The sequence below is a fragment of the Passer domesticus genome, chromosome 15, assembly GCF_036417665.1.
Source record: "Passer domesticus isolate bPasDom1 chromosome 15, bPasDom1.hap1, whole genome shotgun sequence".
Lineage (NCBI taxonomy): Eukaryota > Metazoa > Chordata > Aves > Passeriformes > Passeridae > Passer > Passer domesticus.
In genome coordinates, this window is record NC_087488.1 from 5,849,492 (window position 1) to 5,866,326 (window position 16,835).

At 41.6% G+C, this 16,835-nt stretch overlaps 1 protein-coding gene across 2 annotated transcripts in view; it reads right to left on the minus strand.

The window, feature by feature from the left end:
- Positions 1 to 4,656: 4,656 nt before the first annotated feature.
- USP7 (ubiquitin specific peptidase 7) overlaps positions 4,657 to 16,835 on the minus strand; it is a 70,733-nt gene continuing 58,554 nt past the window's right edge. For both annotated transcript variants that reach the window (XM_064390979.1, XM_064390978.1), the window contains 10 exons: positions 15,937 to 16,090; positions 14,567 to 14,634; positions 13,429 to 13,537; positions 13,258 to 13,335; positions 12,784 to 12,884; positions 12,103 to 12,202; positions 11,126 to 11,245; positions 9,820 to 9,891; positions 8,791 to 8,881; positions 4,657 to 6,038 (listed from right to left, as the gene is read on the minus strand). In XM_064390979.1, the coding sequence (XP_064247049.1) occupies positions 5,932 to 6,038; positions 8,791 to 8,881; positions 9,820 to 9,891; positions 11,126 to 11,245; positions 12,103 to 12,202; positions 12,784 to 12,884; positions 13,258 to 13,335; positions 13,429 to 13,537; positions 14,567 to 14,634; positions 15,937 to 16,090 (1,000 nt within the window). In that variant the 3' untranslated portion in view covers positions 4,657 to 5,931. The remainder of the gene's footprint in view (positions 6,039 to 8,790; positions 8,882 to 9,819; positions 9,892 to 11,125; positions 11,246 to 12,102; positions 12,203 to 12,783; positions 12,885 to 13,257; positions 13,336 to 13,428; positions 13,538 to 14,566; positions 14,635 to 15,936; positions 16,091 to 16,835) is intronic.

Here is a 16,835-nt window from a genome sequence, read left to right on the forward strand (position 1 = left end):
GTGTAGCTGATTATTTATTAACAAAACACTAAGTTATGAGACTGTCTTTACTCTGTTATGTTTGAGGTAAGAAAATAAACGTGTTATTGTTCACAATACTGGCAAATCTGCTGAGTGCATTGCTGCCATGCCCTGCTGCACCCAGAGCAGAGCTGCAGGTCACTGGGACACCCCCTTTACGTTAACAAGCTACAATCCAAAAGGCAAACACACAACGAAGAAAATCAGAAAACACACAAAGATGAAAAATCAGCAAACACAGCTTGAAAAAGGTCACCACAACACAAGGCCTTTATTTTACCTCTCAGCCTTCTCACTGCAGTGCATCATCTCCCAAAGCAGGACTTATTAGACTTTACCTTCACACAGAACTTCACAGGCACTTGTGCAATCAAATATCTGCAATTACAATGCCCAGGAGGTGCCCAGACCCTTCTCAACACTGACAGCAGCAGCTGCAGCTTATTGCCGGCTGGAAAAATAAACAGAGGGAGAGAAGGAGCTCCTGTGTTTGCGTGTTATAACAGCATCAATGCTTTCACATCGGCACAAGGATTGCCGAGGGCAGGGGAATGCGGGGCTGCAGTGCCGGGCACTTAAAGAGCTGAAAGAGATCCTTATCCAAACCCTGTGCCGTGGTGTGACTGGTGTCCCTGTCCCAGTGCAGTGTCCCTGTTCCTGGTGTCACCAGGGTCTCTGTCCCAGTGCAACGTCCCTGTCCCCAGTGTGACCAGTGTCCCTGTCCCTGCAGTGTCCCTGTCCCTGTGCAGTGTCCCTGTCCCTGTTGTGATCAGTGTCCCTGTGCAGTGTGTCCCTGTCCCTGCAGTGTCCCTGTCCCTGGTGTGATCAATGTCACTGTGCAATGTCCCTGTCCCTGCAGTGTCCCTGTCGCTGGTGTGATCAGTGTCCCTGTGCAGTGTGTCCCTGTCCCTGCAGTGTCCCTGTCCCTGCTGTGATCAGTGTCCCTGTCCCTGCAGTGTCCCTGTCCCTGGTGTGATCAATGTCCCTGTGCAGTGTCCCTGTCCCTGCAGTGTCCCTGTGCAGTGTCCCTGTCCCTGTGCAGTGTCCCTGTCCCTGGTGTGATCAGTGTCCCTGTGCAGTGTCCCTGTCCCTGCTGTGATCAGTGTCCCTGTGCAGTGTCCCTGTGCAGTGTCCCTGTCCCTGCTGTGATCAGTGTCCCTGTGCAGTGTCCCTGTGCAGTGTCCCTGTCCCTGCTGTGATCAGTGTCCCTGTGCAGTGTCCCTGTGCAGTGTCCCTGTCCCTGCTGTGATCAGTGTCCCTGCAATGTCCCTGTCCCGTCACTCACTGCCCGGGGTCGCAGCCGCGGTCCCGGGGCACCGCCCGCCACCGCCCCCTGCCGGGCACGGGGCGCACTGCGCGCTCCGCCCGCGGGGACACCGGGAAAGGGATAGGGACAAGGTCAGGGACACCGGGACAGGGACACGGACAGGGACACCGGGACACGGACACCGGGACACCGAGCCAGGTCAGAGTCCCCAGCAGCTCCTCCGGCGCTGCAGCACAGCACAGGCAGGTCCCGGCTGTTGCACTCAGGGGCTGAAGGGCGCTGTAGAAACGAGCCCCAGGAGCGGCGCTGCCCAGCCCTGTGAGCCCAAGGCAGCTGCCACAGTCTGCACCACAAACTGCCCCTGCTGGGCTGGTCCCAGTTCAGTTAAGCTAGGCTGGGCATATGCACTAATTTTGACTTCAACACCTACACCACTGCAGCCTTTAGACCACAGAAACCAGTGTTCACACTATGAGATGTGAAAAGCCATAATCAATACATGTAAAAACTGTTAAACAACCATTTCCCCAGGCCTACATGAAAGTCAGAGCCAACCCTCTGCAGCCCCCTCAACACCCAGGCCATCCCCAGAGCAGCTGCCCAGCTTGCACTGCTCTGTACCAAGGTCAGTGACATCCCGCCTGTCACCCAACCTACTGTGACCTAATGGGATACAAACCACCAGGATGAAAGGCACACAGATGGCAGCACAACAGGTTTTACCCATTCACACATTTTTTTAGGATGTTAAGATTTTTCTCTATTTTAAAATCTGGCTGTGAAACCACAAGTGTTGCTGTTAATTAGTGGTAAATAATGCACCAAGTCAGTGACATTAATCAGGAAAGGTGCAAAACCCAAATTCACATGAATATACACATAGCAAAGAAATTATATCAATATATGACTTGAGATGTGCAAGAGGTATTGAACAGAAGTAGTTAGGACACCGCTGTTTATAAGTACAATAGTTTTACACAACTATTTAATAAAAAATAAAGACTTCCAGCCATAGCAAATTTAATTTCCTGCTGTGCTTGGTATACAGCTAACTTCAACATCACCTGGGACAGAAATTAAATAGAACACAGATTTGGAGCCAGATTAGGACATATCACATATGAACATTTCCCTCTTATTCTGACCCCAAAGACCAGGCAGGTTTAACAGCTAACAATAAATGACACTTGCTGCTCTCACATCAAACAGCAACTCTTCACCACAGTGCTTCAGGAAAAACAAGGGTTCAAAATGTAGATGATGTACAAGTCAGAGTTCACCTTCTGGCCAGCACACCTTACATTATTAATGCCATTCCTAACACACAATTTGGCTGAATTTTGTGAACTTCACCTACTCGATGTAACCAAAATCTCCCCGAGTTCAGGGTGCCGCAAGAGCTGTGACTCCCACTCCTCTCCAAAATGAAGAGCCGAGACACCAGTGCAGCGTTTACCCTGGGCTATTTTATTTACAGTATGTACAGTTCCTACAGAAAACGATTTCCCACAGAGGATATCAAACAGCAACCCCCCAGCGTGGCTCCGATGTGGGCGCTGCCGCCCGCAGCCGGCGCAGCGCCCGCGGCCGGGCGGTCCGGAGGCAGGCTGGGGACTGGCACAGGGATGCTGGCACGGGGACACCGGCACGGGGACGCGGGAGGAGCTCCGGAGGGCAGCAGCTGAGGTAGATCCGGGGTGCAGGAGGTGGGAGGCACTGGCTCTGCTCGTCCTGCGGGGAGCCCACGGCCGGGCCTGGCGCGTGCTGCGGCTGCTGCGCCAGCCTGGGCGGGTGAAGGGCTGGGGCTGGCTGCCACTCTCTAGTCAGCAACTATCACTGCTCACATTTCACAGAATGCTTTGGACTCCTTTAGGATAAAAGGCACTATGTAAATCTACAGGAACCACGCTCTATTTTGGTAGGGAGAATTCGGATGGGCTGTTAACACGTTGCTCTGGTGCTGTGTACCATGAAATTACATCCTTATTGCTTAACACTTACATTACCATTACCTTAATTTAATGCATTCAATGTCTATTATCCAGATAATTCCAAAATCTAAATAAAGAAATGGAAAGCATGGCAATTTTGAAGACTGTATTCTTGTAAATTTTTTAAAATTAACTGAACAAACATACTGCACCTGAGAAACCCTCCTGTCCTCCTCTTCATAGGTGTTTCCACATTTCAGTAACAAGTTACTGGAGCTCCAAAACTTTTTTTTTTTCCCAGAAAATCCTTCAGTAATTGAAAACTGCATATGGAATGCCTCAAATATGGACACCACCAAACTAGTGTGGGAATAACAAATATTGAAGCACATAAAATCCAGTCATCTGAAACCCAAAAGGCACCCAAAATCTGCTGTTAGTGGCTTTTTCTTCTGAAAGAGGAAGGATTGTGTTTCTTGAGATAGTCCCTAAAAGCTGCCACCATCTCATAAATTCATGTGAAAACTTAGTGACATTCAGATACAAGCTGAAGTTTTTATCGGCCTAAACAACACTAAATATAATTAGGGCTTACGACTGTTGACCAGAGCCTCTGATTCACAGGAACAGTTTGGAAACAAATCCTGACATTCACTGAAAGCCTGTAGAGACAATCCAAGTAGCAGTAAAAACACCCCTGGGATGGTGCAGCTCTCACCAGCCTGATGGGAATGCAAAGCAAAGGAAAGCTTTCTCCACTTAAGGCATGCCAGTTAAGCACTTCCCTCTATGCTAACCTACACACAGACAGCAAAACAAAAGTAAACAACTAGTTTGTCTTGACTGGAAATAAGAGACAGTTAAAAGCACTGCAAGATACAAACTAAAAAGAGAATCAAACATTCCTAGAACTTGCACCTTCTGTTTTGGTTATGAATACAGGGAACACATTACAGAGGGAATCTATTACTCTATGAAGAGACCTTACCTTTAGAGACTCCAGATTTCACTTTACACCATTTATAATATTAGACTTAAGAATCTGGACCACAAAGTTTTGTACAGGCAGGCAGAGTCCAGTCTACCACAAAGACTCTACTACAAGCTTTACAAACAAACTAGTAAAATAATTTTTCCATTTGTCTTTTTTGTACATGGCTCCTTTCCTGGAAAACTTTTTATTTGTTAAGCTCAAATGTGACTAGTTAGGACGTAAAAAAACCAAACCCCACAGAAACCTCCAAACCCCAAAACTATTAAACAGAAACCCCCACAAAGTTTCCCCAAAACAACGAATGAGGATTATACAATTGTCAACACTTAAGAAAAAAGAAAATCACACCTTCAGCAAAATCTCATGAATGAAAACGTTTCCCAAAACTCTATTTCCAAGGAGAGGAGAAATCTTCTTCAATGTCCATGTCATCACTCATCAAAAAAAATTTTATAGAAAATTTTATTCAACATACAACATTTTCCAGCAAAAAAAGGCAATATACAGGAAGAGGAGTTGTACACTGCGGCTACAGAAACAAAATAAAATACTGGAAAAGAATGTAAAATTAAGTGTGAATTGCTGATTCTATCTTTACTGCACTCAAAACTAGACACGCGGCTGGCATTAGCTCCAAAGAAAAGGAAGCAGTCTGGGGACTGAAATAAAACTACACACAATGAATATCAACATCAGTGAAATTCACTTGCAGACTCACCCAATAAAATTAACCTCCAAGTGTTAAATTGTACATGTTCATTCATTAAATATACAATTGCTTTTTTCGGTTTTTTTCTTCTTTTTTCGTTTTTTTTCCTCCTTTTTTATACAAAGTCAACAGCTTACTAAACACTAGTGAGCATGCCCTCTGTGCTAAAAGGCTAGTTCTTGTGTTTTCCCCATCTCTTCCCATGGTAACTAAATTAATGATATTTATAATCTTTTCACTTGCTCTTGCCAACTTTTGAGTGTCATTCTGTTTGCCAGAGGATGGCACAATCAATCACAACGGTATTTTTCAATGGTTGAAATTTCATAAAAAGACCCAAAGATCTCTTTTTAGGACTCGGGGCATCCACTTGGTAAAACGGGATGCAAAGTATTGACTAAATTAAATGAAAACTAGTTTATTAAAAAAGATTCTATGAAGCTGGAGGAGACAAAAATCCCGAATAAGTGCCAACAATGTACACAATAAAGTAGAGATTGCTATTTATTGATGATGTGAGTTTTTCTTTTGCATTTACAAATGCACAAAAATGTCATTTAAAGTATAACTGAAGGAAATAAATCTGATGTGAGTCTAAACATAAGACTTCCTAGCTGCAGTGATGGTGAACACCACACGGGAAGGGCAGCCAGTCAGCTTATGCCATCTATAAACGTACTACAGACAAATAATTTTGCCAATGTCAACTGTTCTACTAAACTCTTCCCTCATTATGCTGACAATTGCCTTGCATTACGTTTACCATAAAATAACTCTCATTGGCATCCAAGCTTTTATAAAAACACCTTCATTTTGCTCAAAAAGGGCAGTCAATAGATACAGAGAAGCCAAACTGAACAGCCTCAACAAAATAAAATTAACATCAGCAGCAAATCCTCTTGCTGAAGACTTCAGATATAGTGCACGTGTACCAAAGTTCTACAGTTGTTAAAAAGGTGCACACACACACTTATTTTTGTCCCTTGCCTTGACAATCTGGTTAAGTAAGTCAGTTATGGATTTTAATAGCTTTTTCAAGGTAAGTGTAGCGACTTCTCTTTGGGGCTTTATTGAAATGGTCAAGCCCTAGCCATGGCCTGGGATGAGACATGTTGCCTAGAAAAGAAAAGAGAAAAAAAAATAATGAACTTTTATGATTAAATTGGAAAAATGTTTCCATTACACAAACTAGTCCTGTGTGCCCTGCCCACAGTGTGCTGGGGATCACGGGGAGGGCAGAGCAGCCCCACAGCCTGGGAGGAGGGCAGGGCTTCCTTCCATCAGCACACTCCACAGCTCCTTCTGCAGCAGGTACCTGCTTTTTGTCCTCTTCAGTCACCTACAGGACTTTACAGCAGTGAAGGGTGTGCTAAAGCAACATCACCACTGTTATGGCCAGAGCACATCACAGCACCAGCTTTCACCAAAGGGCTGAGCCTGTTTCAAACAGGGAGGATCTGCCATTGAAACATGACAACCAACAGTATTTGCCATCACCTCTGCTATCCCTGTCGCCTGGTTTAAGTGGAAATATTTGTTTTAACTCAGGTAAAATGCAAATAATGCTAATTAAGAAATCATGACCCTCCTCTTTTAAGAAACTGACCCTCCTCTTCATTTTCTAAGAAGAATACCCTAGTCACTTAGATTGCAAAGAAAAGAAACAGATTTTTCATTTGTTCAACCCAATATTATTTATTCTACTGCTAGTTTTAATGAAAAACCACAGTCCACATACTTCTTGCAAATAGAAGAAATTCTCTTTTAAGATGTTTTCAATGCAGAGCATCCAATGTTCTTTGAAGTGAAATGATAAAGGCAGAAGCTAGAGAGGCCCCCAGCAAGGAAAGTACATTCTACATTCAAAGCCATCAGCTGCAACCACTAAAGCATAAAACATGTGACCTCGTTGGTTGCCTGCATCTGCATTTTGTGATATATTCTCTTCAACCAAAATTATTTTGGGTTTTTTTTTTTTTTTTTTGTTTGACATAATGGTCAATATCAAATTAAAAGAGAGCTGCCAATCTTAGTGGGAGAATTTGAATGTTTCTGAAGAAAGAAATGAGATCCTACATGGCTGGTGCCAGCACAGTCACAGCTATAGTTAGTGTACCTTGGCAAAAGCAGAGGGACACTACTGACATCAGCCATGCCAACCAACCTGGGCAATGCTCCAGCTTTGGTTCCATCAGTCCAGTGTGTGCTAAAATTTGGCATTTGTAGAAATTAATTACATCAAAGCATATTCTATCACAGGGGTGAATTCCATCAACCCTCAAATGAAAACCTTTTGCTCTCACATTCCCTACAATTCCTCCAAACAGTTCCAGTTCTCCCTTCTCCACATTCTGACATGTTCTGTGCCTTTGACCCGGTCACCTGGTTAATTTTTCAAGCTGCTTTGGCACCACTGGCTCTGCCTTGCTCACCAAGCCCAGTGGTTAATTCCAGACTATTGCCTTTCCCTTCCTGACCCAAGAGAGATGACTCCCAGAATAAAATCAGGACTCTGCCTGCTCTGACCACACAAGATGGAGTTTATCTGTCTGTGGAGAAATGTCCACCTCCAAGCTGAGCACTCAGAGACCCTTCAGCAGCAGTGCACAGAGGTCCTGCAGTGACCTGTCCTGGGCTCTGGGGTGACTTGTGCAGCTGCAGGCACTCAGCCCTGGCAAGCCAAAGCCTGCCTGTGCCACACACACAACAGAAGGACTCCCTGCTAGGCTCCTGCAAGGCCCAGTAATAACACAGCTCCAACTCTCTGCAGCCTTTCAAATAAATGGACAGGTACAGGATTTCTTTACAGCTGCTACATCAATCCCAGAGCACAGCTGGGAAAAATTGGAGAAAGCTCAAGTCCATCAAAACCTACCAATAAAATCAGAATTCCTAATTGTCAGAAAAACAGAACTGCAGAGAGTCAGTGCAACTCACAGAGAGGAACACTCAGCTAGGCTGGGTGAAGAAACCCCAATGAATTCAAGGGTTTCAATGGATCCCTGACTGTGGATCCAAAGGTGCCATTCCCAAACAGAATTCTCCAGAGGAGAAAAGGAGAGATTTGGATTTAGAAGCACTGGTGCAGGTTGCCCAGGGGAGCTGTAGCTGTCCCACCCCTGGAAGTGTCCAATGCCAGGTTTGGCCCTGAGAGAACAGTCTGGTGTGTGGCATCCATGGCAGCAGGGTTAGGATGTTCTTTATAAGGCACCTCCCAGCCCAACCCATTCTATGGCTATGAAAACACTCCTGTGGTGGAACTCCTGAAGGATTAACCTGGTTTCTCCCATGTGTAAATGTCTAAGAAAATAGAGGTTTAAATGTCAGTCAAGTAAACAAGAGGGCAGCCCATCCAGAGACAAATTTAGAATAGAGCTGCATTTGTACCTTGGTGACTCATTTCTTATGAAAAAAAAAAGAAATCTAAACAGCATCTAATTGACATAGTTAAGGTTCTTGTTAGAATCTTCAGATTCATTGAAGACATCAAGAATTATCTTTCCACAAGAATCAAATATTCAAGGGGGTAAATGAACAATAAACACGAGGTGCAACTGATGCTGTAAAGTGTGTTATACTGACACTGGACCCAGCTGGTCATTCACATGCAATCTTTTAACTCAAAAGGAAACAGATTGTTTATCTATATGCCTACAAAACACGTTTTCTTGGACTAACACATTCATGTAACACTGCTCAGTGTGCACACTGGTATATATAAATACAAGTATTGGTCACTACATCTAATGTATGGCATATAAAAAGAACAAACTCTTTGTGCATCCTGAGTGAAGGATGAACACATTATAACAACTGGCAGAGCAACTTCAGCAGGCCAAAAGAAAAGTGAGGTTGTCCAACAACTTACCAGGTTGGGACTCAAAATCTTTCAAGTTCACTTCATACTCATCTTCGTTGAGATACTGGTGTCGGCCCATCATTACAATGGCAAATTTAAACTATGCAAAGAAAAAAAACATCTCAAAAACCAAGTGGTAGGATATTACATTAAAATTAAGTCTTCAAGCCTAAGTTCACAGTCTAACTTGCAGCTGGTTATAAGCAGAAAACCTGTAACTTCAACTTATAAGTTTCAACTTCAGGAATTGAAAAAGGCCAATCCTGGTTAAAACCCTCATCAACAACCTGTATAATGGGACAAAAGAAAAGCTCAGGAAATCATGAACCCTCATCCTGGGATACTGTGTCCAGGTTTAAGCCCTCCAAGGAAAAAGGCAGGGCAACAAACTGCAGCAAGTGCAGCCACAGTCCAGTGAGACTGAGAGGACTGGGGGGGACCTGGCATTCAGGAACCTCTGGGAAATGGGTTCTGTTTAGCCCAGAGAAGAAAAGGCTGACAGGATATCTAAAGTTTTCCACCACCTGAAGGATGGTGCACAGGAGCAGGCTCTTCTCAAAAAACTGCACAGAGGTGACCTCCACAAGTTGCAGAATGAAACATTCTGATTACATGCAAGGAAAGCAAAGGCTTCCCAGTGATAGTGGAAATACTCCAAAACACAGTGTCCAGAACAGGGCAGAATTCCCACCCTTGGGAGCTTACAAATTGCAACTAAAAAACCCTGCACAACCTGACTGAGTCACGTTCTGCTCTGAACAGGAATGTGATGTGGGGGTGGCTTCTAAAGGTCCCACACCAGCTACATTTTTCTGGGTTACTTTAATGTTTTGCAGAATATCTCTTTTAATGCAGTACAGAAATACTGATCCTACCCATTGTAATTAATTAGTCCTAGAAAAAGCATTATTTCAGTCAAGCAGCTGTTCTATCACACAAAACCTACACCTATCCCAAGTCTGTGGTGTTCCAACCTTCTACAATTAACTCATTTAGGGTTTACAGTCAGCAATAAAAACTCTCCCAATTTGAAATTACCTTCTCAAATTCTTTTTCTTGTATGTCCAGCATTGTCTGAATCCGCTTCATAACCTCTCTGAAGTGTTCACCCTAATAATTACAACAAGATTTTTAATGTTAAAAAAATCTAGGAAAAAGAAGGGAAGCTGTTAGTATTTCCTCCTTTAAGCTTCATTGAAATAGATTGCCCCAATGTCTCTTATTTACAAAATTACATAACATCATTCCCTACAATATGGAACAACAGCAGGCAACTTGCTCTACATTCAGGAACTTTAAGGCTTATTGATTTATTTTTATGCAAACTGCCCCATAAATTGATCAGGCACTGCCATTGATATGTGCAAACTAGGTTAAAGTAAAGTAGCAAAATTAGAAAATTAGAAGCAAAAATAGGAATTTGTAAAAAAGCCCCATATTCTTGCTAAGCTTGGGAGTATGTTTCTGCTCCCTGTCTATGTAAAGTGCCCAAAAAAAGTGATAGATACTGTGAACTTAAAGATGAATAATATATATTAACTGTCATAACAAGGAAATGCAGAACAAATCGTTTCCACCAAAAATCACCAAACAAGTTTCACTCTTTGATCAAAAATATGGAAATTAGTAAAATTATAATTTTAGAGGTAGAGAGATATGGACACATTTCTCGTTCCCAAATTTTTAAGTAGGTAATTTTCATACAAAGTAACATACATGAACCAGAAAAAGCTTAGAAGCAAATGGCTAACTGCTCCCAGAAATACACTTTAATATCAAAAGAATCAGGGTGACATTCAGCTGGAGCAGCACCACAGGAAAAACTTGAGAATTTAAATTAAGCTTTCAAAATTAGCTTTTGTTCTTGTACTAACTTTCAGCCCTAGAAGATAAAGCACATCAAATTACAGAAGGCATGAAATGCAAAGTCATCTCAGAAAGTGATGGAGAAAGCAACCCCACTTTCCATAATCCTGTCTCAGTGAGAGCAACCATGGCAGGGCCACTTTGGCCAACAACTCTGCTCTGCAGTTACTCAGGTGCTGTTGGAAACAGGGTTCTGGTTTGCTGGGGGATTCTGCAGGGGGCAGGGGATGGCAGCTGCTGCCAGGTGACAGCTTTCTAGGTGTTGCAGAGGCTCACTGAAACACTGAACAACCTGGATACGCAAAAGGAACTGAGCTGGGAAATGACTGAACCATAAAAAGGCAGAGATGGGGCACAACCTTTGATACAAGAGCTGTGTTTTCCTACACACTTCCTACATTAATGCATTTCTTTGACAGTACTTAAAGAAAACATCATCAGTTTAATCCCACAGGAGAAAAAGGGAGGCATACTGCACCTGGTGTATCCTCAGCAAGAATGGAATTCCAAATGTCCCGAAAACCTCTTTGTGGAAATGTGCCACTGTGATTAGCATCTCATTTTCTTTATCTATATCTACCTGGTCCAGAGGAATTTCCTAGATCCAGACAGAGAATGGTGACTCCAATCAGCTAAACTTCCACATAAAGAAACTAATGTTTTGAAGTTATTTTTTCTAGTTATTGAGAAACTGAAAGCATTATTGATGTACTGTTACTGATTTCAAACAATTCTATTAAAAAACAATTAAAAGAGCCATGTTGTTTGACAGAGTCTTTTACCAGAGTCCCTCATCCCTGGCATGACAGCACTTCAGCTTCCCCTACTCAGGAAATATTCTCCTGGCTTCCCTGAATGGCTTTTTTGACAAGAAATCTTCTATCAGTGCAGAACTAGCTGACAGTAACACAGGCCTCTTGCCAGCTCCTCATTACAGTTTACACTGGAAACTTTTTTTTTTCATTTCTGATCTTTGAGGCAAGTTAGGAGATCTAAATGATGAGATGTTTAGAAAAAAAATCACATGTTAAGTATCAAATTTGCTTCAAGAACCTCATGTGTAACAGAAAAGGAAACAAAACCTTCTAGAATATTACAGTACAAAAGTGGGTTCTAAACATAAACATTTCTATCATGAACTCTCAAACAAACCTTGGAATTACTGCCAAGACATTAAATGTCCTTTGGACAGGCTCTTGCAAAGTCTTCATGTATTGTTATAAAACTTATGTAAAAATGAAATAATGAAACTATTATAGGGAAGCAGATGGAACAAAGGATAATTTATATTTTTTAAAGCATTATCTTTAAAAATACATATAATATCATAAGGGAATCTTAATACAAACATCACAGTATTTGAAGCTCAGCACCCAGAAAAAGAAAATTACCACTTGAAAGAGTTTCCTCTCTCCAAGTCAGGTTTTAAAGCTCTCTAAGACAAGCACAACTCACCTCTATTCGAAACGTCCGACTTGTTGCAGGTGACAAACACTCTAACAGCTCATCCTCCTGATGGACACCAATTATTTTGTAACTTACAATTTCTAGCAGCCTTAAAGGTAAACAGGAAAAACATTTTTAAGAAGAGAATAAAAAAGACTCAATGCAACATTTCTTTCTCAAATCTTGAGAGAGATTAGTGTAGAATGTACACTGATGCTGCTATTGTATTTATAAAGTCAATCCATAGTAAAAATTAAGCAGTAAAGCCATAAGAGGTTAAATTATTTCTGGCTCATGGCAAAAAGCCAGGATGTGCCATAACAAAATATAGGTTTCTAGTGGAGATTATTTTATATATCCTTTTTAAATGACCTCACTTTTAACCCCTGAAACCCTTGAGAAGTGAATAGCATGAAATGCTTGGATTGGAAAGAATTAATAAGTCTTGACTAACAAATGCAACTGATGAAACTCCAGGATGTAACTTTATTAAACACAAAATAAATAACTGTGTAAAAATTATATTTATAGCTAAGCAGAAACCTTAACAGTGGCAATCTGGAAGCTTTTAACACAATATCACATTTCATCTGTTAATAATGGTTTCTACAGTATTTTAAATTCTACAGATACTGTGCTGCATAAAATCTACATGATCACATAGAAGAAATCACAGTCTTCCAGCTTTACCTTAATTTCCCTGAACCTTTTTCAGAGAGTTCTACAACTTTTTTACATTCTTCTAACAGGTCCCGCACACACCCATGCTTATCTGGATATACTGTTATTTCCTGTGGAATTTGAAACACAAAAATCATTAGAAAATCTGAAAAAGTAAGCAACCACATTAAAGCCCAGAACACACCACATTGTTCCCCTTAACCTTCTCAAGATAACTGTGCATGTTCCTGAAGCACATCCACAGTTATATTGAAAAGATAACTTAAGACAACACCTATGTAATCTTCAATATTTTTCTTAAGAGATCTGATTTTTTTTTACATTTTTGTGCTCTTTGGGGGTTTTTTGCTGTTGTTTTGTTAGGTTTATTTGCATTATGTACCACTTTGTTCTAATTCTGTGTTACTCAGGGGTAGACCCATATCCACAGCCATACCAGCTCTGACACAGAAATGACAGCAAGTGTGTAATGGCTTCACTCACCTCTTCCCTAAACTGGCTATTTAGCCATATGCATTTAAAACTTCTTCTGTTTTCAAAATCAGTTATCTTCATTTTGAGCTTAAGAAAGAAAAGAAAAACACTTTAGGCATACTTTGAATGGGGCAGAATTATCTTTTATAACTCACCCCAATAAAAAGAAAAGACTCTTACCTGTTGATAGTAGAGTTTTTTCGGTTGCCTAGGCTTGAAGAACTGCAGAAGATCTCTTAAAGTACCTTCATAATTATGTCTAAGAGGATTACCAGGGCCATCCCTATAACTACAGAAGGAAAGAAAACATATTCTTAAAATCCATCTCTTCAAAATCCATTACTGCTCAGCAAACTGAAGCGCCAAGAACATTTTTATTACTGGTTTTCAGTTTCATGTAATTGCTAGCACAGACTAAGCAGCACAACACACAGAACTTGTGATTTTTACACACAGCTGGGCTGGGGGAACAGAAAACCATTCAGGGTGTGTGTTAACTCTCCTGGATGTTTACAAGCTCACTGATGTCAGGGCTGCAGGCTGGCAGACCTACATTCCTCTGAAATTACTGGCATAGCAGCACGCGCTTTAGATTGTGAAAGGTTAATTTGTGGAGCCATATGACACAGCAAATTCCACAGTGAGCACAGCACTGGAAACTACACAGAGCTACTCAAATTCTCACTGATGATGAAGGGAGATAGCCTCAGGTAACTAGAGAGCATCTACACTTCCATGAATACAGAGAGCTCTAAGTTTTGAGTGTGCATTATTCCTGAAGCACATACACAGAGTTATAATACACTACTTTCTGCTCTAGTTTTATACACATTCAAGTCTAGTTTTATACAAACATGTATAAAACCACCATTTTAAGCAGAAATATCCCTCTGAGCACCTGAGAACTTGTTAGATTGTCATCATCTTCATAAAACCTCATTTGCAGACTTTGAGGGAGGAGGGGGGAATTCAGTGAATTAAATCCTGCATTTAAACTTGTAAAATCAGCAAAAATACTGCTTTTATGTGCATTTGTTTCTGCTCTCCTCCATTCTAGAAATCTGCATTCACTGAAACAGCACTTGCATTAGGCTTTGAAATAATTAATGGTTTTTAAAATGACATTTACTTGAACTCTTCTAAAACATGCAATTCTTTGAGGCTCTAGAGACAGACATTGCAATACTTCAACTGTCAAAGCAACCTGCTGTGCTTGCCAGAAAGGTAACAACTTACTGGTAAAGAATTAGTTAATGACCTGGAAAAGCTAATTTTTAAGGAACAGCTTAGACACAGAATACGAAGGAATTTGTCTTACCCTTGGGACTTGAAAAATTGTAATAGCATTGGATCCGTGTTAAGTCTCTGAGCGACTGTCTTTGCAACCTGAAAATAAAGTTTTGGTAAGTTCTGAATTGTTTCACACAGTTATGACATTGCTCTACAATCATACAGTCATTCATTCCATGACAGGAACATTATGCTGCTGAAGTTCTGAGAGAACCCACTATGCCTACCTCCCCAAGGCTAAATAAACTAGTACTGTTAGCTTCTGAACAGTTGACACAGAATAAGATATTCTAAGGGAAAAAAAGAGGAAACTGTTTTATTACAGTAAGTTACTGTTGTCAAAAGGCCACTAAATCCACAACAATTGCTCCATTCTTATTTTGCTTGTTTTTGTTGGGCTGCTTTTTACTGTTTTGTTTTTTTTTTAATTATACTATAAGGGAAGTAAGTAAGACTTACTCTGAAGATTCCCACTCCTTTAATTCACTCCAAGTTAGTTAGTTTGCTGACTAATAACACCATATTATTCCCATAAGTACACTTCACATCACTGCCTCACAAAAGGCAGGGCCATTCTGGTTTTGCCTTGCTAAAAAACCTCAAACCATACAGACCTAACACATCAAGTGAAAAAAAAAAAGTAAGAGAGAGCAACTGGCCTAAAAACAAATGATAAGAACAGTATAGCAAAATTAATCCCTGACTTTTCCTGTGCATGCAGATGCTCAAAGTTTCTGCCTTTGTGGACAGAAAATATCTGGTTTTAAGTAATTTTTTTTGACATTGACAAAAGCAACTGCAGGAGAACTGTAGGGAGTCAAATCTACCCAGTCTCTTATTAGATCAGACCAACTTTACTTCAGTTTTTTTCTTATGTTTTCATGTTTAATTTTCCTCATCTAAACATCCTAACCCATCTATTATCAACACAAGAGGTGATCTGCTGGTGTCACCAAGCATTAAACGTCACTGTGTGAAGAAAGCAAGACAGCTTGGTCTACAAAATAAATATTGTTGATTACTACAGGCACAAAACAAGTAATCACTAGATTCCCGAGGTATTTTCCTTTTAATGGCCAAATAAGTTGAGCATGTTTTACATATCACTTTGAAAGTAAAATTTCATGAGAATATAATTTCCCTGACAGAGCAGAATGGTCTACCAAGAAAGAATCCAATTATCAAATAAATAATTATTAATAAAACCGAGGGGTTTATAGTATTTTTTTCTCACAAGCCTTAGTGGCTTCCTTAAATTTTTCATTTAAAATGAAATGTACACAATGAAAAAAACGTACATAGTTTAAGAAATTTTCTAAAAGTATGTATAATGCATTTGTGAGCTAGTGCAAAAGTTCCTTTCCAAACAGGGAAACAAAAGTGAAACAGGACACATGCCTGAAAGTAATTCATCCTATTGGATAAAGTAACAACAAAGCCTGGGTCATTGGGGATGGTTTTGTCACAGAAAATGACATCCACACGGTGATAGAGGTCTCGGAAGTACTCCTTAGCTGTGGGGAGCTCGCTGTTATCATTTTCTGGGTCATCCCTACAAGAGCAAACAAACGAAGATACCATTACACATCACATTGCTACACACACACAGGCAGTTGGGGCTTTAAAAAACATGTTCTACAGTAAGTCAGCAACAGTGGAGAGATACAGAGATGAAGTTTAGAAACCTTGTGCAAGAGCCACCACTGGCACACAGGAGGACTGGTGCAGTCAGCAGTGACCCAGAGCCCCGTGGCTGTGTGCTGCAGGGCCCGGCGCCCTCGCCTGCTCTGCTGCTCCCCTGGCAGCCCGGCCCTGCTGGGCTCCTGTGGCTTCACAGCACCACTGCAGCAGGAGCTGTCCCTCCCTCCCACCCTAGCACATCCCTGTGTGTCTGTTCTAGTGCTGCACAGCTTTTCATGGACCCCTGTATCAATCACTTTGCACAGAGGACAGATGGACAGCATTCCTTGCCACAGAGAGGCAGAACAGTGGGCACAGGGGCTGGTTTGGGTCACTCCTGACTGGTACCCCAACTTCTCTGCAGAGAAATAGCACCAGGGTACAAGCTGTGCACTTACCCAGGAGTCAGCAGCCAGCCAAGGGTGCATAACACCAACTGGGTCAACTGGGAATGCGAGTTCCAAGGCATGACATGAGAAATACATTCATCTCACATAATCTGGGGTAAGAGTGCTGAAGATAGACTAGCTGGCTTCCACCCACTGTCAGCCCATGGAGAGAAACAGAGCAACACAGTTGGGTGTGACCATCAGGAGTGAGAGCATAGAAATGCTGAT